Source organism: Kryptolebias marmoratus, linkage group LG2, assembly GCF_001649575.2.
Source record: "Kryptolebias marmoratus isolate JLee-2015 linkage group LG2, ASM164957v2, whole genome shotgun sequence".
NCBI lineage: Eukaryota > Metazoa > Chordata > Actinopteri > Cyprinodontiformes > Rivulidae > Kryptolebias > Kryptolebias marmoratus.
The window spans coordinates 29,935,152-29,958,742 of NC_051431.1; the positions used below are offsets into that span (position 1 = coordinate 29,935,152).

Consider the following 23,591-nt stretch of genomic DNA (forward strand, 5'->3'; position numbering starts at 1 on the left):
TTCAGTTTCTATGCACCACAAATTTGGAACAAACTTCCAGAAAACTGTAAAACAGCTGAAACACTGGGTGCCTTTAAATCTCAACTTAAAACCCACCTGTTTAGAGTTGCTTATGGCTAAATTAGGGTTAGAGTGTGGGTTTTTGATGTTTGTCTCTTTCTTACTGTTTATTCATTGTCACATGCTGTTTTTATTTTGTTTTTTAATTATGTAAAGCACCTTGAAATGCCTTGCTGCTGAAATGTGCTATACAAATAAAATTTGATTGATTGATTGATATTAAGGGTTCATACTTCTCAGCCTCTCTGGGAAAGTGTACTCCAGGATGTTGTAAGGGAGACTCCAACTGATAGTCAAACCACAGAGCCAGAAGGAGCAGCGTGACTTTCATCCTGGTTGTGGAACAGGGGACTAGATCTTTACCCTCGCAAGGTTTGTAAGGGATCATGAGAGTTTGATTCTGTAGTGTTCTGTAGTGTTTTGTGGATCTGGAGAAGGCTTATGAATCTGTTCCCTGAGGCATTCTGTGGAGGGTGCTTAGGGAGTGAATGGTGCTCGGGTCACTTTTAAGAGCTATCTGGTTCCTGTATAACTAAATCAGTTGTGTCCTTGGCACAAAGTTGAGCTCATTCTCAGTGCAGGTTGGACTCCGTCAGGGTTGGTCCTTGTCTCCAATCCTGTTTGTGGTGTTCATGGACAGGAACTCAAGGAGCAGTCATGGAGAGGAGGGTATCCGGTTTGGGAACTTAAAAGTTTCGTCTCTGCTTTTTGCAGATGATGTGATTCTGTTGGCATCTTCAGGCCATGACCTTCGGCATGCACTGAGGCAGTTTGCAGCTGAGTGTGAAGTGGCTGGGATGAGAGTCAGCTTCTCTAGGTCTCAAGCCATGGTTCTCAACTTGAAAAATGTGGAATGCCCTCTCCAGGTCAGGATTAGTCTCTTCCTCAAGCAGATTGATTCAAGTATCTGGCAGTCTTGTTCAAGACTGATAGAAGGATGGAGCGGGAGACGGATCTTGGCCTCGTTCGTAGTATTGAGGGCGTTGCTTCAGTCTGTTGTGGTGAAGAAAGAGTTTAATCAAAAGGCATAGCCCTAGATTTACTAGTCCATCTATGTTTAAACCCTTACCTCAGACTGTTGCTGGGAAAAGAGGTGTTTGTGTTTCCCTTCTGGATCTGTTGTCCTGTGACCAGACCACAGATAAGCAATTGAAGATGGATTGAGAGACAACCTCAGCTGACTAAAGTACAAAAAAAAATCATCGAGTTGAAGAAAGTTCATTACTTACTTTATTTTAATTAAGCTAAGTTGGTGTAGTATTTTAAATTATCTCATAGTTTGTTTTTGTTAATGATTTTTTTTTTCAGACTCTCTAGGGGAAGGCTTGGAAATCTCCCATTCACTGAGAGGCTCAGATTTGAAGGGGAAGTTACATTACAACATTATTTACCCCATCTTTAAGTTTACATCACACTGTATTCACTGTAGCACTGTGAAAGTAGGATGTCAGAATAAACTCTTGCTTTATTACATTGCAATTAACCTTAAATTTTCATGAAAAGTTGTTTATTTTTCATGCATCTTGATGCATCCATAATCACACTTAAAGCAAAATCCTGAGCCTAAAATCTGTCAGATCTAAATTAAATATTTTGCTAGACTACACCATAAAACAATATCAATTTAAACAAAATTATGGTAACTAGATGAACAAAAAAGGAATCATGCTGAGTACCGTCACATAACATTCTGTCAGTGGATCCTCATGCAACACATGCTATCGTAACTAATTTCTACAGTGTTGGCTGAGTTAGTTTAAAAAGATTAGAGGGCTGGGTACGATGCTCTTGAGGAGTACAAAAAAACCTAACATTTTTAATGACATTACAGTCCAATTATTGCTCTGCATAAATAGTTTTTAAGGATTGAAAACACCTGACATTACTGTGACACACTATGTGGCCCTTATTTACAGGATATTCCTTACGTTAATTCTTAATCATACACTTAGACATCTTTCTGAGAATCACTACACTGTCTTATCCCTCTAACTTTCTGCTCAAAGGCAGCCTTTACTTTTTCTGTTGCATCAGTCTTGAACACTTCAGTTTTCCACATTAAGCAGAGCAGTTTTTCCCAAACCCTTCTGGAGGCTTACTGAAGGTCAGACTGGACAGGGGAGCTCATTCAGCATGCTCCTAAAAGCTTTTTCTGCTGTTGCACTGGTGGTGCTGAATGTTGAAATGATGTTAACAGCCAGGCAGTAGAGAGGTTATTAGGATGATCACATACAGGCTCAGCAAACCCTGAGCTTCACCCTAATCTGTATTTTTAAGTTTAAAAGCTAAAGTTATTTATATTACCAATGTTTGACTGATGCTCACTTCAGTGTTTCCTGGAGGGCAAAAGTCTTCCACCTCTCAAGATATGGTTGGCAAACTGGACTGAGAAATACACCTTCTGGTGAATGTTAACTTTTCTTGTATTTTTAAAAAGATCAGTTAGCTTTATTGTCAATATATATAATATAATAAAATTTCTGGTGCCACTCCCATTTGTACTACAAGACAAAACAACCAATAAAAACAAGTCAATAAACAATAAAAGAGTTAAATAAGAATAGCTGCTGGTGCTGTCCCAGAAAGTCTGGGATTGTAGCAGTCAGTATCATTCATTGATTTATTGGTTATTTGTGTAGTTGTTAGTGGTCTGCATGTGTAGTTATTGCCTGCCACCAAAAGCGAGAGGTGACAATGATTTTTGCCTCTGTGTCTGTTAGGTAAATATCTCCTGAACTAGTGGATAAATTTTAATAAAACTCTCAGAAATTAATCATTGTCATTCATCTACTTCATTTACTTTTGGAGCCAATTAAATTCATAATTGGCGCTGCAGTTAATTTATCATAGCCAACATAAAAAATGGTTTTACAGTTACTGAGCTAAAATTTGGTGTGGTAGTAGCTGAGAGTCTTTTTTTTTTTACACATTCCCATTCAGTGCTGTCACATCTCACAAGATCTAACAATATGACGACATCACACAAAACATAATTTACCAGGTTTAACCAAAACGGACATAACTCCATCCCTTCTCATCATAAAATGATTTTAGTTTAAAATTTAAACCTCTGTCATGAAAGGCAGCGGGCAATATGCATTCCTTTAAGAAATGCTAGGCCTTTAATTGTAAAAAAAGTTGACCTGGTTAAAGAAGATTACAAATGTTTTCTAACAAAGAGCACAGAGCTCTGTTGATGAACAAAGTATATATTAACTGCAGTTAGGCATATTAGAAATCTTTTGTATAAATTAGGTGTAGAAGATTTTCTTATCCAGATTCACAGACTTCTTAAAGCTTGACAAATCGTGTTATTGTGACAGTTCGGGTATTGTCATTTGTTTACACTACAAAATCATTTTTATTTATCTATTTATAAAGTTCCTTTTCAGTGTTAACTCGTCATATACTGCTTTGAAGTATTTTAGTGGATGAAATCATTGTCAGCTCTTCTGGGTACCAGTGATGTTTTGTCGTAATCCTGATCAAAATGATTTTCTTTTGTCTTTCCAGTATTTATACGGTGACAGTGAGCTCCCGTCTGACAGGAGGGAAAGAGGAGATCTTGTGTGCCCAGATCCACAACCCTACAGAGAGCATCGTTCTGAACATTTCCCTAAATGTGGACTCTACCAACACTGTCATCCTGGAGAGGAAAATCGATGAGGACTTTTATAGCTGCATAAACTTCCAGGTTTATTTTCTTTTCTTTATAAAAAAATTTACTTTTGTGTGTCATATTTGCTGATTGTTTTCCAGCCAACAGATTTGTGCACATTTTAAAACATTTAAACAGTTTACAACCTAATTCTGAAAAAAGGTGAGACTTTGTGTAAAATATAAATAAAACAGAAGGCAATGATTTGCAAATCTCATAAACCCATATTTTTATTCACAATGGAACAGTGAACACAAATCATGATTAAAAGAAGAAAATGTACCATTTTAAAGAAAAAATAGACATTTTGAATTTGATGGCAGCAACACATCTCAAAAAAGTGGTGTGAGAATTGCAACAAAAGGCGGTAAAAGTAAGTGGTAGGAATAAAAACATAGCTCAAGTATTTTTTTTAACTAATTAGGCTAATTGGCAAGAGGTCAGTAAGACAACTGGCTATAAAAAGCACATTTTAGAGAGACTGAATCTCTCAGACTTAAAGATGGGCAGAGGTTCACCAGTTTGTGAAAAATAGAATCTAAAATTAGTAAAGCAAATTCAGAATAATGTTACACTGGAAAACTGGAAAGACTTTGAATATCCCATCATCTGCAGTTCATCCACTGTTATAGTAAATCTCTGAGCTAAAAGGATGAGGCTGAAAGTCAATATTGGATGTCCATGATTTTTAGGCCCTCGGGAGCCACTGCATTAAAAACAGGTTTGATTCTGTTCTGGACATCACTGCATGAACTCAGGAACACTTCCACAAATCATTGTATGTAAACTCAGTTCACTGTGCCATCCATAAATGCTGCTTAAAGCTCAGTCATGCAAAGAAGAAGCCATGTGAGAAACACTGCCATCTTCTCTGGACCAAAGCTCATTTAAAATGGACTGAATCAGAGTGGAAAACTGTTCAGAAAATATTTTTGAAAACCACAGACTCCACATCCTATGTATTAAAGAGAAAAGGGTCCATCCAGCCTGTTATCAACACACAATTCAAAACCCTGTCTCTCTGATGGTATGGGGGTACATTAATACATCTGGCATGAGCTGGCATGAGCAGCTTACACATCTGGAAAGGCACCATCAATGCAGAAAAGTATAGAACAACATATGCTCCCTTCCAGATATGTTGTTTTTAAGGAAGGCCTTGCATATTTCATCAAGACAATACTAAACCTTATACTGTATCCATTACAACAGCATGGTTTTGTAGAAGAAATGTCCAGCTGCTGAACTGACCTGCCTGCAATCCAGACCTCTCACCAATTGAAAACATTTAGCAAATCATAAAACAAAAATTCAGTAAAGGACACCCAGGCCTGGAAAACAGTTCTGTGGTGTGATGAATTGAAATTTGAAATTCGTTTTGGAAACCATGAGCACCATGTCCTCCATACTAAAGAGTAGAGAGACCATCTGGCCTGTTATCAGTATACATCAAGCAAAAAAGTCTAGCAAAGAAGACCTAAGATTGTTAAACAGCTGCTCTCCTCAGTTCTTAGGCATTTACTGACTGCTGTTAAAAGAAGAGGAGATGCTTCACAGAGGAAAACATGACCCTGGAACAACTTTTAGAGATATGTTGCTTCCATACAATTCAAAATTTCCTCATCAGAAAAATGCTATGAGTTCCTATTTTACACATTTCACATGCTTACTATGTTCTACTGTGAATAAAATACAGGTTTTGAGGTTTGCAAATCATTGCATTCTGTTTTTATTTACATTTTACGCAACAGCCTAATGTTGATGGAATTGGAGTTGTAAAAGGATTGATTAAGTTTTTAAACAGAATGTACTCTTCTTTCTCTGTTCCCTCACAGTCTGTGTCACCAAATGCCACAGATTTAGGCATCTTTCCATGTGTCATTATCCAGTAACATGGCTCACACTGTCACTGTAAATTACTGCTCTGGTTTGTGTTATACCTCCGCTGTCTGTTGTGAAACTCCCAGGCCTTGCTTCATATTGATGGGGAAACAATTTTCCTGCTTCTAATCAGCTCTGTGACAACATCACTTAGTTTCAATTTGTTCCCCAGCATTTGGCTCATATTCAGGACTGGTTTGGCATTTACATCTCTGCAGCCAAAAAGTGTTTTTTGCCAGACTGTTGTCTACCTGCATTCTTCTGAAGAACACCCTCCGTTGCTTACTCTGAGTCCCAAAATGCATATCTGTGGTGGGCGGGGAACTACCATAAACTGTTTTGAAGAAAGTTTCAGCCCCTGTTGTGTAATAAAAGTTCCACTGGCAAGCAAAACACGTTTTACAAGAATGGGAAGATTTTGTAATGTGTATGGAAGAGGTTTGTTTTGCAATCAGTAGAGCTCATATGGATTTACTTTCTATCATTATACATTACAGATTTAACTACAAAAATATTCCCTTCTTTCATTCCTGCCAGTTCTGAAAAAATATCTTTTGGTGTTGCAGGTGCCGATGGTGCAAAGCAGAACTGTAGCAACCATTCATGTGATACTTCAGGGTAAGGACGCCTCAATGAAGAAGAACACCAAAGTCCTCATTGAGCCATCGGATTGCATCCACATCGTCCAGACTGACAAACCCATCTACAAACCTGGACAAACTGGTAGGCGTCATCTCATATTACCATACTGACCTCACTAAAAGTGTGGCCAAGTGTCGGAGCATCCAGCAGAGAGGGAAATGTGTAATGCTCTGCAGTCTTGCTGTTCATCCTGCCCACATTATCATCTCTGCACTGCTTACCAATTCAGCTGTACTTGCACAATTTTGGACTACTTTATAGTATCTACATAATGCTGAACCATCACTTGAAAACTTTAGGAATTATTTCTAAATTCACTCCACAGAAGAACTGTTTCCTCAACAGTTCTTGTCAGACCCTCTTTATCTGCACTATAAAAAGATCCTTTGCAGGAACCAAAACAACTATCAGTGGGTTGTTGCAAAAAATATTTTTACTTTATCATACTTACTGTTAAAATGGTTATTGTCATTTAGACACTCTTATAACCAAAGTTATATTCCACACTTTTAATAATGCATGTAGCTTTAACTTAAAGGATTTTTAACAAGGATCTTTTGGGGGACCTAAAAAAAGGACATGTTTCACAGCATTGCTGTTTGAAAAATCCCATTATTCTATGTTTTCTTGTCTTACACTTATGCTAGACAATTAGTACAGGATATCTTAGAAAAAAAGTGAAATTTAAGATTATGTCTTGGTATTTTTGTGACCATGCAGAGTAAGTCTGTGAAAATATATTTTAAGGACATATTTTCTTCATGAAACTGAACCATGACTTCCTTCCAATTCCCACTGTTCAGGTGTCAGTTTGTCTTATTTTCTGATTTATATATATTTCTTATTTATATATATGTGTGTGTGTGTGTGTGTGTGTGTGTGTGTGTGCCCCTTCTTTCTTATGATAGAGTTATGATAGAGTTAATTAAGCAGATTCCTATCATCGGCTATGCTGTGAAGTGTGATTATTGTCAAAAAGCTATGGTGGACAATAATATTTGTGTGTGTGTGTTATCTTGTCTCTGTTTGTTAGTAAAATATCTTTTGAACCACTAGATGCATTTGAATGAAACTTCCAGAAAATAATAATTGGATGTACCTTTACAGCTGATTAACTTTTGAAGCTGATCTAATTTAAGATGGCCATCATAGCCAACTGACCCTATGAAACAAAAACGGCTAAAACTGTCAATTTTACAGATATTTAGCTAACATTTGGTGTGGTAATATCTCAGAGCCATTAACAACACATACTTCAAGTGCTTCGTTTTGTGGGAGATCTTTGCTTAAAACCTTAGCTATAACAGTTGGCATGAATCTTTTTTGTCTATTAGCAAAATATTTCATGACGCACTAAGCAGATTTTAATGAAATCTTTTGAAAGTAATCATCAGATGGACATTGATGACTCTTTAACTTTTGGTGTCACTCCAGTCCAAGATGGCCGCCACAGCTTATCCACATTAGCCAACAAAAAATGGCTATAAGTCGTTGAAAGTTTAGCTCAGTAATTGTTTCACTATTCACTATCGGATGATCTTAGCCTGAAACTCTGGGATAATAGGCAGCAGGTGATATTTATTCATTAGAGGAATACTCAAGTCTTTTTATTTAGTCAATTCTATTTTTACCTTTTTTTCTTACATTAATTGGCATTACCGTACCTGTGTTAAACATACTTTTTGTTTGTGTTTTTTTCTTTCCTGTCTTTACAGTCCAGTTCCGGATTGCATCCATGGATGCCAACTTCCTCCCAGTAGCTCGAGTGGTATGTTTCAATCAGCTCATCTGTCAGATGTGTACAACTCTTAATTGTGTGTGATTTCTAGCGAGCAGTCTGTGAATGTGAGGATTGAGGTCTATTTTGGTTCAGGAGAGTGGGAGGTGAAAGTAGGGCTGTTTGTTGATTTTGGAAGACAGCGTGGGTGTGAAGCGCTGTGTGGAGTAGTGAGATAAACATGCTGTCAGAGTTCATTTGGCACACACCACATTTGACCCAAACATCTGAATCAATACCGACACAGGCTTTTTTACATATGTGATGAGAAGGTGAGAACGTCACTGCATGCAGCATTTCCATATGATCCACATAAAAAATGATGCATGGTGAAAGTAGCTTGTTCGAAAGCGGTAAATCCTATCAGCTGTAAAAAAAAAAAAAAAAAAAAGATAGCAATTTTTCACACTTTCAGGCTGCAGTATACATATAAATCTTTTTTTATACTTCCTCCGAGCTGAAAGAGAGGATATTTTTTAAACATGTTTTCAGTGGCTGTTATCATATATGAAGAGATAGTCTGGTCACTTTTGAAATGACGTTCTGTCTAATAGTTATCAATTTTAGGTGTCTATTTCATGGAGCACAGAGTATAAAGAAAAGGTCAGAAGTCTTCTAGCTAATAGCTAGCCAAACAAATACCAGCTTTATATCTTTTTTTCCCAGGCTTTCAAAACAACTATTTCTAGAAAAAGAAACACTTTAGTATGAAAGAACGCTGTATTAGTTAATACACTTTTCCACAAAACTGTTTGTTCAGATTGAGACTGTTTTCTCGACCGAGCAACATCTGTGTGTGTGTGAATATATGTATGAGGAGCATAGAGAGCATATTTACCAATGCTGAGGCTGCTAAATATATCAGTCCACTGGGAGGTGAGAAAACCTTTGAACTGACTAAACATGTTGATCAGGTGGATTGATGGATTCAGCAGCCGTAGCACCGTCAGCATATGACGTTCTGTTCTCAGTTTAGTACAGTCAGATCATAACATGGACAGTGTTTGGCTGAGAAAACAGCAAGAAACTGAACAAATGGTGTCATTCAAAAGTGAAGAGGTTTAATATTAGCTAATGTAACATTCTTTCACACCGGATTGTTGTTTTTAAAAAAAAAAGTTGTGTTATAAGACCGAAAAATGATTAAAAAAAGGCCCTTCATTTACTAACTTTTAGCCTAGCCTGGATGAAGACTTTTGCCTTGTTCTCCAAACTCCAGGCTTCATGACTTATGTCATGGCTGATAAGGTACTAACTATTGATAACCATTTGACAGAACATCACTTAAAAAATGATCATACTACCCTCCTAAAGGTGAACATTTCTGCTTATTACAAAATTAAAATTACATGTCCTCAAAATTCAAATGGAATGATTGCTTTGGATGAGACAATATTTGGATTTGGCAAAACTGTCAGGTTCGGTAAGGATATAAGGATAATTTTACAATGAAACAAACTTTTTTTTTTTTAAAGATCTTAAGCATTGTATTTTATTTCTGTTTGTATCATATAAATTATGTTTAATCCATTTCAATTTGTTTTCTATCTCTTTTTTCAGTATAAAGAAGTGACCCTGCAGGTAAGAAACTTGTTTCCAAATATTTAGAGCTGATGGCAGTGAGACTGACTTGTCTCCTAAGCTACTCAATCACAGTGCTTTTTCAGAATTTACATAGTACTTATTTTTGTAAGCCTGACATCAAAAAGTTATTATTTCCATTGCTTTTGCTTTGTGTTTGACCCTGTTCAAACCTGGCACTAGCATCCATCTTAGGTGATGAACTGCTGCTCTGATAGAGAGCGTTCACACCGGGCAGTTACGTGTGTACCCCAAAGCATTTTTGCAATCGGATGTCAATTCCCCAGTCTTTCTGCAGGGCTATCGAAGGGCTGTCAGATCAGGAACAAACAGTGTGACAGCAGGTCTGCTGATGTTTCTGTGTAGTTTACGTACATTTACACATCAGAGCTATATTAATATTTTTACATTAACATGGTTCAGAGCCATTTGAGTCACATTCTTGTCAAGTTATCTCTTAATAAGCCTAATTATCTAACAGATGTGAGTAATAAAACACAATGATTAGTGACTTCATAGATCTTAGTGTCAGAGCAAAGACTGAAGGTTTTAACCATATAAAAACCCAAAGAGACTGACAGCCATCAGCTGTTTTCTTTACTCTGAGCTGATTGGCTCAGAGTAAAGGCAAACGCACCCTATCTCCTATATTTTGAAACAGAGTTTGATGTACAGCTGAGGTAAAATTAGGGGCAGAATCAGCAGTTTTCCCATTTAACAGTGGCAGATTGTAAAAAAGACTGAAGCAACTAATATTAAATCCAATTGGCTCAGATCTCCAGGGCACAAAACCCAACTGGAGCTGAAATCTGATTGGCTCAGAGCAAAAGTTAGAGAGAAAAGCAAAGGCGAAGTAAACATTACAATGAGGGGGGAGGAAAGCTAAATTGGGAAATTAAAGAAGAGCTAAGGAATGAAAAGAAATACATGACATTATGGACATTGATAATGGAGAATGAAAAAAAAATGTGCGCAGACAAAAAAAAACAAGTATGTATTTACTTGAATATTTTTTTTAGAAAAAGGTATATAAACAAAAAGGCTTTTATTTTTACATGTTTGTTTATTTAAAATTTGAATATTTGAGTTTATATCTTCATATTTCCTCATTTCTTCCAGTGTATCTTTCCATATCAACTGATTTTTATTCTTTACAGATATGTTCTCTTTTGTGGCACTTCTATTTTTTCATAGACACATGGTTCAAAGCCATGGCACATAATAAAGAGTGGTGTTAGTGTGTGCTTCTGTTGTTTAACAAGCGCCACAGTGAAAGGATGAGGAAAAGGATAATATTTAAGATGAGATTTTGTTCAAACTATTTATAGATTTTGTTGATTATTTAAAAGGAGTCCTGGTGAGGCTAACTTTGTGGTCGGTTTCGGTTTTACAGAGCTTTAGAGCACTTATAACCTGCTATCATACCTTCATTCACATTGTTGAATACAGTGGCAGTGGGTAACATTATCAACTTCCTTCACTTCTGAAAATGTAAAGTCTCTGTCGATTAATATTCCCTGGCCTGTACCATCTCTTCTCTAGCATTGTTTATGAGATGTGTATGGTTGGTAAGTAGCTTAAAATCCAGTTTGATTGTAAAAGTTTAGAGGAGGTGGTACCCCTCTTTGTAAAACACCATGTTTATTGAGCAAATATAAATGACATTATTGTGTGCAGGATTCAAATTCCAACCGCATCGCCCAGTGGTTGAATAAGAGCATTGACGGTGGTATCCTGGACTTTTCACATCCAGTTATTCCTGAGGCAGCACAAGGAATATATGTGATCATGGCTGTGACGGACAAAGGAGAGGAAATATCCCACAGCTTTGAGATCAAGGAGTATGGTGAGAAGCAGTTACACGGAAGGAAATCAGAGTTTTATCATATTTACTGATAACGCTGATTTTTAGCTACAGTTTGTTGCTTTGCAGCTGGAAGACTTTTGATTCTGTTTTTATTACTACAGTTTTACCAAAATATGAGGTGAACGTTTACCTGCCCAATGTGGTAACCATCCTGGATACAGAAATCACAATGAAGATTTGTGGAAAGTAAGTGTGCACAGAGTTTATTTAAAGATTTATTTACAATCCAAAGATATTGTTTCTGCTGTTCTCAGTCTAAACAGATGGAGTTTTTTCTTCTTTTGTTAAAAGAACTGCAAGTTAAAAGACCATGTTTATTGAGCAAATATAAATGACATTATATATATATATATATATATATATATATATATATATATATATAAATAAAACAAATAAAACAGCTCTGGTACAGCTCTGTCATTACCTGGCTTGGTAGGACAAAGGCACAACAGCAGTGGGTTGGCTCCAACCTCTCCGCCCCTCAATGCTCGGCCCATTCAGAAATCGCACTGAGATGGCCATAAGGCATCTAAGGAACAGCTTGAAGTGTTTAGCGAAAGTGCCTGCAGTTTCTTGTAGACTGGTGAACCTCTGCCCATCTTTACTTTTGAGAAATTCAGCCTCTCTAAAATGTTTTTATACCCAGACTTCTGACCTGTTGCCAGTTAACCTAGTTTGTTGAAAATGCTCCTCTGTCTTTTTCTAATTTGTGACACTTACTCTTTTGGACATAGACAGCTTTTGTTGCCCCTGTCATAACTTTTGAGATGTGTTGATGCCATCAATTTCAAAATGGCCTTATTTTTTCTGAAAAATGGTACAAATTCTTAGTTTCAATATTTGATATGTTTACTGTGTTCCACTGTGAGTAAAATATAGCTTTATGAAAGCTGAAAATCATTGCATTCTGTTTTCATTTGCATTTTACACAACATCCCTTTTTTTGGAATTGGGGTTGTGATACTTGTACATTAAATTCAAAAACCATCTTTCTCCATGTGTTTTTTCCTACAGGTACACATATGGAAAACCAGTCCTTGGTCAAGTAAAGGCAGAGTTTTGTAGACGAGCTGTCTGGTTTTTCTGGTTTTCAGATGGCCCAGCAAAAGATCTGTGCAAGAGCTATGAACTAATTGTAAGCAGGCCTGTCACAATAACAAATTTTGCTGGACGATTATTTGTCTCAGAAATTATTGCGATAAACGATAATATCATTTGGAGGCCATTTTAAACTAATGTAATGATAATAACACAATAGTGCAAGTACATCCCCTCAAAGATTAATAAACTTTAATTACAAAACAACACTTAACACTGGAACTGGAACACAAAATAAACAAAACAACCAGAAACAAAACTAAAATGAACTCTCAGCCTCCGTTAACAAAGAATGCACTTGAATAAAAACTAAATACAAAAAAAAATTAGTAAATAAAAAAAAAAATGGAAATAAAAACTATATTCAAGTCTGTAAACTAAATTTCCCTTCAAAAAGTAATACTCATTAGTTTTATATAGAGAAGACGGGCAAAACTTCCAGTTTTATAAACAAAAAGTGCAAATTAACAAAAGCACACGTCAAAGCACAAATGCAACATACCGGCTCACAAAGGTTCAACGGTTCGCCTCGGTCATTTTGTTTGAATCTGAAGTGCTCCCACACCGCTGCTGTTATTTCGAGCTTGAAACCAATTCCATTTTGTTTTTCCCCCAATATCAAACAGTGTCTTTAGCTAGCTAACTCCTAGCGGGGGCTAATGCTGCAGAGGTACAAGCTACAAGGCCACGCCCCCCTGAAGCTAAGAGAAAGGGAGGGGTCGGTGAAGAGCACCAGAGCTGAGCCTTTTGTCATCCTTTGTATTCAGTAGAAAGAGAGAAAGACACAGGAAGGAATGATAACGCCGATAAATGAAACTTATCGACCTCATTTTAGTTTATTGTGCAATTAATTGATTTATCGTTTATCACGACAGGCCTAATTGTAAGTTTTCTTTTTGGAAAAGATGTCACTTCCTGTGATCACTCATCGCTCTGATTAACTGCAAATTTTGAAATGCTCTTCTTTTATCATCTTGTAGACAGATAAAAGTGGATGTGTTACAGAATCTGTGAACTTGGAAGCGTTTTCCCTCAAGACATACAGGTTCTCTGACAGTTTGGAGGTAAATGCTGAGTTGGAGGAATATGGCACAGGTAGGTTGACAAAGACTTTAGTCTTTTTCAATTATTAGCAACACTGGATTCTTACCAACTATAATCTGTATATTTACTCCCATCTAGGGATCATTCTTAAAGGCTCAGGGTCAACCAGCATCAGCAGTCAGATCAGAACCATTACCTTTGAGGATGTAGCTTCATCATACAAGTCTGGCATATCATTTGAAGGAAAGGTAATCAGCTTGATTAAACGGATTCTCTTCCTGTGAACCTCTGTGCAGTAAACTGTTGAGGTCATAAGACTCTTCAAGACCTCCCAGCTAATCTTTTTTATCAGAAAATCTACTGAATTAGTCAGTGTTTATTAGCCATTTTGACTGACTAAACCAGCTAAATAAATTTCTGCTAATGTTGACCAATATGTTTTTTTTCTATAACTAATGTTAATGCAAAATGTTAACGTAAAAAAGGTGGAAAAATAGAAAGATAAAATTAGTGGTTCATGAGATATTTTGCAAAAACAGACAGACCGTGGATACTCCACTGAAAACTGTGTAATCATGTGGATGTACATACAAAAAAAATATTTGTACTATTACTTTATAACTTAAAACAGAAGTTTGATCTCACAATTTTATTTACTGTGAGTTGTCAGCTACACTGCAAAAAAAAAAAAGCAGTTAGCTTCCTTTTTCTCAAAGTCAGTAGTTTTTCTTAAATATGGCCAGGAGGTACAGAAGTTCACTCCAATCTTAGAAGTATAGCTTCCAAAGAATTTGGGTGATGGTTAGGTGTGGGATTGCTGTCAGCTGATGGACATTAATCCTGGCTTTTCAGCTCATTCTTTGCTCGGTCCTTCAGTCACAGCAGCTGTTTCCAGTGTGCAGTTCTCATCCTTGAGTTTATAATTACTATTTTTTAAAAACTTTGTCACCTAAAACATCTTTAAGTAAAAGTACAAATTTTAAAAACTACTTTTAAAAATTCAAGTACACAATAATACGACTCAGTTACTGTGATACGAGTCAATGTGGTTTGTTACTTTCCACCTCTGTGTTAGGATGCTGCTTTCTGACATTAAAAGTCTGTCAAAGTGGTGCGTTGCCAAATTAATTTCATTTCAAGATCTGTGTGTTGGCCAGAATTTTGGTCTTTGCTCGTTTATTGTCTAGATATTTATCAGAAGAGAATTTTAGGTTTTTGTCACTTCAGGAGAAAAAGAAAATCTTTCATTTTTCTGAAACCTTTTTAGTCCTGGAGCTTTAGTGGAATCAGCTCCTTTAATATTTTTAGATTTGTAGTCTGGCCAGAATATTGAAGCAGCATAATTAAAATGATAGGAAATGAGCAACCTGTTGTTGTAAATACCTTGAACGCTTACCTTTGTTTCTGTTTTGCAGATCAAAGTGGTTGGTCCAGACAATAAACCTGTTTCCAATGAGGTGGTCTACTTGTTTGTTGAAGACTCTCAGAAGCTAACACTCACGACAGACCTGAAGGGCATTGTTCTGTTTTCTCTGGACACCACCTTTTGGAAGGACTCCGTGTCTCTGCGGGTTAGTTGGTGTGTGGTAGTTCTTTGTTTGCACAAACATTTCAGGGAAAACATAATGATGCTGACATTGGACTCAGGTAGGTTACATTGTTTCCACATGCACTAACTAGCTGGAGCAGTACTAGATTTTATATCAGATAAGCCCAAGCTTGTCCAACCTGTAAGCTAATGCGTACAAATTGGACACACAGCCTAAGATTCCGATACTTGGGACATAGTCTTTTTCTGACAGTGTACCAGTATAGATAAGTGAATATGGTTAGTGTCCATGTTGCTCTGCAACTGGTGGTCTGTTTTGTTTAGCTGTATATTTGGGTGACCTTTGTGGGCGTATACAGAAAATAACATTGACGCCACCTGAGTCTTGTAGTTGAGTGGGCATGAAAACCATGTTCATTAATCCAAGGATAATTGATATATTGAAGGAGATCCTTAAATTTAAAATGGTGGCCTCCATTTTAAGGAACCAACACTATTTATTTTGGTTTATGTTTGAGAATTAGACCTTAATATCAGCAGAGAGCTTTGTCTTTTGACCTCACCTTTTTTTTAACAGGCATCAACTAAAGAGACAACAGAACCTGAACCTTTTGTGCCCAATTTGAGAAGACCAGAGTATGGGATGGCCTACCACTATGTGTCCCCTTTTTTCTCCAAGAGCAGCAGTTTTTTTATGCTTAAGCAGATCAATGGAGGGTTCCCTTGTGACAAAGATGCAAATGTGACCGTTCAGTACATCATACAGGGGAATGAGCTGAAGAATGAGCAGACGGTCCTTGACATCTTTTACCTGGTATGAGTTTTTTTGGTTGTGGGTTTTATCATTATTTACATTCATTTGATGAGGTAAGATGGTGATCTGTAACTTTATTTCTAAATGTTTTTAGCACATCAAAAATCAGACCTTATAATTCTCTGAAATCATGTTTAGAATAATTGTGTAAAACAAATGTGTAAAGATTAAGCCTTGAGTTCTAGATTTGCTCATGTATCAGTAAAAAGGTTCCTTTGCTTCTAATACCTGCTTTTGTAGGTGCTATCCAAAGGTGCAATTGTGCGTCACGATCGTGTCCCAGTGGCTGTCACACCAGGAGTTGGTATGAAACTGATGTTTGATATTTAGGATGATGAAGACTAGACTTAGTCAAGTTCAGTTGTTGTTCTATTCTGAATCGATCACAAGTAAAACACAAGAATACACAAGGAATGTGTGTTGCCCAAAAAACATGTGCTTCTTTATGCTATTCTAAGACTATTTTAATACATATTACTTATTGCCTTTGAGTTTTCATTCCAAAACCTAAAGAACCTTTATGAACAGGGTGACATTTATCACAATTGGCAAGTGTGCTTTCCCCTGAAGACAAACTTAATTAAAATGAAAGTCTAGTCTTTCTTAAAGTGATATACTCTCTAATAGTTATCAAGTGTTAGTACCTTGTCAGCCCTAATATCAGTCATAGAGCATGGAGATTGGAGAAAAGGGCCAAAGTCTTCCTTCAGGCTAGACAATGGCTAGCCAAACAAAGGCCAATTTATTGTTCTTTAGGCTTAAAAAACATGTCTTTCTCAAACACATACCTGTGTGAAAGAATGCTACATCCACTAAAAATTGCACCTTTACATTTTAGCATGACAGTTTGTTGATTTAATTTGTTGTTTTCTCAATTGAACAATTTTTGTGTTACTGAAATGCATGTTTGCTGAGCATAGACCGTGTTTATGCCAGTGGTGCTGAGGCTGTTGAATGCATCAGTCTGATGAGAGTTGAGTAAACCTTTGGACTAACTAGACACTTTGATGCATACAGCAGCCTCTCAGCACTGTTGGGATATTATGCTCTGTGTACGCTTTTTACGCTTTTTAGTTTTAGCATTGTCACGTTTTAGATTATTTAGCCTTCTTGTACACTTAGCTTAGTTACTGTACAATTAGTTATCATATTCACTGTTAGCTAGACTCTTCGTGCCTTGGTTTAGTAATATCATGTTTTAGTAGTTTAGTTGTCCTGTACCTTTGTCATGTTTTAGCTTAGTTATCTTGTCATGTTCTGTAACTCTGTCTGTAATTTTGTTCTTGTGTTGTAAAGCACTTTGAGTCGCCTCGTGCTGAAAAGTGCTATATAAATAAATGTACCTACCTACCTACACTTAGCACACATACATTTGCATAGTAACACAGACAATGTTCAATTGAGAAAATGTCAAAATAAACAGTGTCATGCAAAAGTGGGATTATTAATGTAGTATTTTTTTCACATTGGTTTGTTGTTTTTGAGAGTGCTGTTTAATAAACCTAAAAAAATTATAAAAAAAACAATTGTCATTTGGCTAGCTATTAGCCTAGCTTGGATTAAGACTTTTTGCCTCTTTCTCAACACTCCATACGACTGATGTCAGGGCTAATAAGGTATTAACTATTGATAACTATTGGACAGAACATCACTTCAAAAATGAACCTGTGAGGGTTATTTCAAAAAGAAACATGATAAACATATGAGGTGGTTTTTGCTTAAAATCTTAGGTGGTTTTGGAAAGACAAGACATTGGTGACACAAACAGAAACACAGAAAATGTGAATTAATTTGTTTTCTGGGGAACATTTCTTGGAGCTAATGATGAATTTGCTAGCTCTGCTCAGTTTATTTGCTTACGTGAAATTTCATCAACATAGCAAGTGAATGTTCTCCAATTCATATTTGACTTTTTAAAAACTAATGCTTTAGGTTTTAAAGATGAAACATTATGAAGTTATTTATTCCAGTCTATTGTTGCCACTTCTTCGATTTCTTGACCCTTTCATGTTTTCTCCCCCAGTCAACAAAGGACAGGCAACCATAACTCTGAGTAAGGTGTTAAACCTGGCACCGTTTGCCCAGGTGGTGGTTTATACTGTGATGCCAAGTGGAGAGATAGTTGCTGACAGCCAAGACTTCCCCATTCAGCTCTGTCTCAATAACAAGGTAGGAAACATGAAAATTTGTGTATTTCAGAGGGAAAACCAACATTCAAATAGGTGACTTTCAGCTGCTCTAACTCTATACTTTGGCATTTTCTGTGCAGGTATCCCTGAAGTTCTCCTCTCTCCAGGAGCTTCCAGCAGAGAAAACCACACTGACCTTGAAGGCTCACCCAAAGTCCCTGTGCTCTGTTCGAGCCATCGACCAGAGCGTCCTGCTGCTGAAGCCTGAGCAGGAGCTCACTGTCGACTACGTATGGGCCTTTAACAACACTTTCACATGGTTTGAGTTAAAAACAGTATGGATTTTGATGATTTTTATTTCAATTTGTGACAGGTGTACAGCCAGCTGCCTGTGCAGAAGTTATCAGGATACTTCTACGAGGTGGATGACTTTGAGTCATTCCCTTGCTTCCCCATGCCTAGGCCATTGCCTGATTTAGAAATTCAGGCTGAGCCTGAGCCTGAGCCTGAACCTGAACCTGAACCTGAACCTGAACCTGAGCCTGAGCCTGAGCCCACGCTGCCACCTCTGCCTTCAAGGCCATTCCGTCGACCAAAGCGTTCAGTCTTCTTTGGACCACCCAGTCGGAAGGATGACGTCTACAGCATCTTTAAAGTAAAAAAAATACTTCTTTTTCCCCCTGAGTTTAGGGCAGATAAAAGCTTGCATGGGATTGTAAAATTGGCCAAAATATGCTCAAATAGATTATCAGTATTTTTTGCTGCTTTCATTTCTGGCTTTTTATCTGTTCCACATGTTTATATTGTCATCATTTTATTTTTATTTCTTCTGGTAAATTTCTCTTTTAACCAGAATAATTCTGTGTTTCTAAAACTCTACTCTGTCTTCATCTCTTTCATCTCCATGTCTGTCATTTCTATCTCCATCACTTCCTTTAGATCTAATTTTTTTATGCTATAAGGTTTGAACTTATTTTCTATGGTTTATTTGTTAAGTTCTGTCTGTTTCCTTTGATATTTATTTACATGTTGTGACCTTTAACATTTTGAGCCTCATTCAAGCCCTTATGTGCAAGTTATGAAGTTATCTTCTGTCACTTTTGTGTCATCTATCAGAGAAAAATGATATATTTTTTCTTTTTTTCCTTCTCCCCACTTATAGAACATTGGAGTCAAAATCGTGACAAACTCTAATGTGAAGAAACCTCATGACTGTTTCTTCTTTAGGTTTCGGGGTATGTTTTATTTTCCTGTCCATTCTTAGTGATCTTTTAAGCAGCTGCTGCTACACAATAAGTTTTATTTAGAATACTCAGGTGAAAATGGGTTTGGGACCTGGAAACTGGTTCAGTGTCTGTTGGGAATCAAGTTGGAATGCCCAAAGAATTATTAGAAAATACTACTCTGAAATTTGGATCTGGGATCTTGTATCTGAGGGGTAAATGCTGTGAAATGATCTCTTTTTTTTAATTCTTGCATTTATAGAACTAGATGCCCCTGTTCCTGTTGCTCTTGGCATGATGCCCCAGAGTTCACCTTTTGTACTCGGAGGAAAACAGGAGGATAAAAGGGAGACAGTCAGGAAATTCTTCCCTGAGACCTGGATCTGGGATCTAATTTCTGTTGGGTAACAAAAATTAAATATTCAGACAAAACTGATCACATTAACTAATAATCACTATCAGTATTTCTGAGTCTTGGGCAGATGTACTGAGCAGTGGATAGAGTTTATCCCACATCAAAAAGTCAAAAACACAACCATCAGTTTCACTATTGTCAAATTTTCGTGTGCTGTTTTCACTCAGTCTTTCTAATTTTCCTACACGTCCACACTTACAGAGAGGATGGCTCAGTGGACGTGGAGAAGACAGTCCCTGACACAATCACTAAGTGGGCAGCCGGAGCTTTCTGTGTCTCTTCTGTGGGCTTCGGGGTGGCGCCCAACACCGGACTCACTGTCTTCCAGCCCTTCTTTGTCAGTCTCACTTTGCCCTACTCCGTCATCAGAGGGGAGGTGTTCACACTCAAGGCCACTGTCTTCAATTATCTTTCTCAGTGCATTACGGTAAATATTAGACATGTCGCTTTTTTTGATTCAGATAATGAAGCGTGTCTAAACGTTTGAATGAGCAGTTGTATTTTTTTTGTTTATTTCTTTTCCCAGGTGGCGGTAACTCTAGCTGAATCAGACCAGTACACCTTCAGAGCCTGCGAGGGCTGCCAGTACAGTGTCTGTGTGTGCGGAGAGGAGAGCAGGACCTTCTCATGGATTGTAACTCCCACAGCTCTTGGTAGGCTTAGACAGCTGACTCATTTCCTTTTTAATGAAAACCACTACAGGGCTTATGCTGTATACAAGGAGTTTCCTAACGTTTAAATTTCCAACCCACAAAATAAAACTGACCCTGACATTCACTGGTTAAAGTACACAAAGACTGGTAGCAGCTAGTTTAACCGGAGGGCTAAACTATGAAACTTACGAAGAAAGTACTATGACAGTAGTTCTGATGTTACTTTAATTTAGACTTTCTGCTTTAGTTTCTGTGTTTATTTACATGAAAAAGGGCTTTCAATGTGTCATTAGATACTTTTTCTGCTTAAAATTCACCTTTCCCATGACAAAGTTGGCCTCAGCATCAACATAAAAAAAACATAAACCATAATAATCACAAAGAAGATCAAACTGATGACATGACAGCAATTTTAAATATGTGGGTGCTCTAGTAACAACAGACGGATAATAGGTGAAAGGAATCAAGACCAGAACGGCACAGGCAAAACAAGCATTTGCAGACTTCAGAAAGATCCTGACAAATGTACACCTCTCAATGAAGACCAGTAAGAGTGCTAGAGTGTTACATAATCCCCATTGCAAAATGTGGAAGTGAAGCTTGGACCATGAACCAAATAGCTGTTAACATCACAAATGCTGCAGAAATGTGATTTCTCAGAAGAGTACTTAAGACCTCATACATCAACAGAATCACCAATGAAGAAGTGTTAACAAGACCAAATGAAAGAAGATCCATTTGCAAAAAGAATATGCAGGGACAAGCACATTTGTCTGGACACACCGTGAGGAGTGAAGGGTTAGAACATCTTCGAACAACTAGAAAGATAAAGGGAAGAAGAATCCGTGAAAAACAGAGGGAGAAGTGGACAGATAGCTTGAGCCGATAGATAAATGGTCATGACACCCACCAGCCTGCTGCAGTTTGTGAGAGATCGTACAGAATACAGAACCATGTTTACCAGCGCCTTCTGGCATGGCAATTAAAGAGAGAGAGAGCACAAATAAAGTTTCAGGAAAAAACGACCAGTCCAGAAAAAAGTTGATCCTCAACTGGAATCAGATTTTGAATTTTGGCCCTTTCTGAAAATAAGTTTCTGTGTCATAAAGCCTCAGTGAAGCAAAAGGTCATGTAGAGTTGAAGCATCGTTCTTACGGCCGAAGAGAGAAATCAGACAGGAGAGAGGCCACTCAGATGGGTTTGTGGCAAATCCTCTAAGAGTGCTTAATCAAATACATTTTCTAGCATATATTTCATATTTGACGTTTTCTTCAAAATATCGATACATCTCCATCACCAGGAGGCAGCTGGTAAGCTTCTGATGTTTATCTAAAACACTGAAACTGAAATACAGAGACAGAAATACAAATTTACAAATTACAATGCCTTTGTCTTATTTTGCATAAAGATACACAGATTTATATATTTTCATCTCTAGGACAGAGTGCACAGAAACATAAAAAAGCAATAATCACAGGCTGCTGAGCAACAATTAGCATAGCTACTAACTTGCATCAAAACCGTCCATAGAAAAACTAACGTGATTCGCATCATGTTTATCACTTAAAGTTATGCACAAATGAAATGTTTCAGAGTCATTGCTAAAGACATTCTTGTTATGGTAACTTAAACTGTTATTTGCAGATATAAATTAATTGGGGTTCAGTGAAAAAAATATTGTTGACTGAAAACATTTGGACTTGACATCAAAGGATGAATATGAGTCAAGGGAGTGACAGTTATTTCCAGGTGTTTACATCTGGATCAGCTACGCAACTTTGAAGATAACATTTGTATTTGTAACAGAACTGCAAAAGTATCGGGACAGACAGACTTAAAACAATAAAATGAACATTACTTAATATCTAGTTGCAAATCTTTTCCTGCAATAACCACATCAACCTGTGACCCACTGACTTCACCAAACTTCTTCTTCTGTGGTGCTTTTCCAGGCTTTCAGCAGAGCCTCTTGCTCTTGTTTTGTTAGGAGGGTTAGTCCCTTCGGTCTCCTCTTTAGCAGGTAAAGTGCAGCTCTGTAGGCTTTAGGTCTCCAGATGGACTTAGCCAGTCTACAATCGTCCACTTCCTACCCCTAATGAACTCCTTTATTGTTTTGGCAGAGTGTTTTGGATCATTATCTTGCTGCATGAAGGATCTCCCATCAGTTTGGTTGCATCTGTCTGTAAATTGGCAGACAAATTGCTTCTGTAGAAAGCTCTTTAGGCTTTCTATCACTTTGGTAAAGGTTCATCTTTGTCTTATCAGTCCAGAGCAAGGGTGGGCAATCCTGGTCCTCGAGGGCAACTATCCTGCATCTTTTATTTGTTTCTCTGCTCCAACACAATGGATAATTACCAGGCTTCTGCAGAACATGAAAATATATTTTAACCAATCAGGTGTTGGAGCAGGAAAATAAGTAAAACATGCAGGATAGTGGCCCTTGAGGACCAGCGTTGGCCACCCCTGGTCCAGAGCTTGTTTTTGGCATCACAAAAAGATGTTTTAGGGGGTTCAATGTTTCTGCCATTGACTGCTGACAGCTTCCCAGTTGCTTGTTTTTCCCCCACAGAAAGTTTCTGGATTTCATGTTGGTTCCACCTCTATAGACAATAAATGCAGTATGCACAGGCAGAACCCAGATCTGAGACTGAGAGGAGACATTCAGCTCTATTTAATGTTTGAATAACCAATGTAAGAGGACACACCTGGACAACACAAAACACCTGTCAGACCCATGTTCCAATACTTTTGCTTTCCTAAAAGTTTGGTGTCCTGCTACAAATAATTCTATCTTCTCAGTTGTGTATCTGATCCAGATCTAAACACCTGGAAATAAAACTTTATTTAATTTACAGACTCTCATCTTTTGATGTCAAATCTAAATGTTTTCAGTCAACAGCAAAAGAAAAGGATCCTTACTGTTCCAGTACTTTTAGAAGTGAGTGCATATTTCTACTTCTAACTAGGTTATGACATATTTAACTGATATTTATTATTAGTTAATTAATTTGTTTATTTATTAAAATATATATTTACCGGTCGATCTACGTTCCTAACTTCATCTATGGTCACGAGCTTTGGGTAGTGACCGAAAGAACGAGATCGCGAATACAAGCGGCTGAAATGAGTTTCCTCCGCAGGGTGTCTGGGCTCTCCCTTAGAGATAGGGTGAGAAGCTCGGTCATCCGGGAGGGACTCAG

At 37.4% G+C, this 23,591-nt stretch overlaps 1 protein-coding gene across 1 annotated transcript in view; it reads left to right on the forward strand.

Moving 5' to 3' along the window:
• Window positions 1-23,591, forward strand: part of LOC108246340 (alpha-2-macroglobulin) — a 45,718-nt gene that overhangs the window by 6,839 nt on the left and 15,288 nt on the right. Inside the window, exons 2-20 of the mRNA XM_017433815.3 lie at window positions 3,574-3,754; window positions 6,166-6,322; window positions 7,957-8,009; window positions 9,579-9,599; window positions 11,277-11,445; window positions 11,568-11,652; window positions 12,481-12,601; window positions 13,545-13,659; window positions 13,747-13,856; window positions 15,024-15,179; window positions 15,735-15,971; window positions 16,212-16,275; window positions 17,995-18,140; window positions 18,241-18,390; window positions 18,474-18,755; window positions 19,263-19,335; window positions 19,586-19,727; window positions 19,940-20,165; window positions 20,265-20,391. Coding sequence (XP_017289304.1) covers window positions 3,574-3,754; window positions 6,166-6,322; window positions 7,957-8,009; window positions 9,579-9,599; window positions 11,277-11,445; window positions 11,568-11,652; window positions 12,481-12,601; window positions 13,545-13,659; window positions 13,747-13,856; window positions 15,024-15,179; window positions 15,735-15,971; window positions 16,212-16,275; window positions 17,995-18,140; window positions 18,241-18,390; window positions 18,474-18,755; window positions 19,263-19,335; window positions 19,586-19,727; window positions 19,940-20,165; window positions 20,265-20,391 — 2,615 coding nt within the window. The remainder of the gene's footprint in view (window positions 1-3,573; window positions 3,755-6,165; window positions 6,323-7,956; window positions 8,010-9,578; window positions 9,600-11,276; window positions 11,446-11,567; window positions 11,653-12,480; window positions 12,602-13,544; window positions 13,660-13,746; window positions 13,857-15,023; window positions 15,180-15,734; window positions 15,972-16,211; window positions 16,276-17,994; window positions 18,141-18,240; window positions 18,391-18,473; window positions 18,756-19,262; window positions 19,336-19,585; window positions 19,728-19,939; window positions 20,166-20,264; window positions 20,392-23,591) is intronic.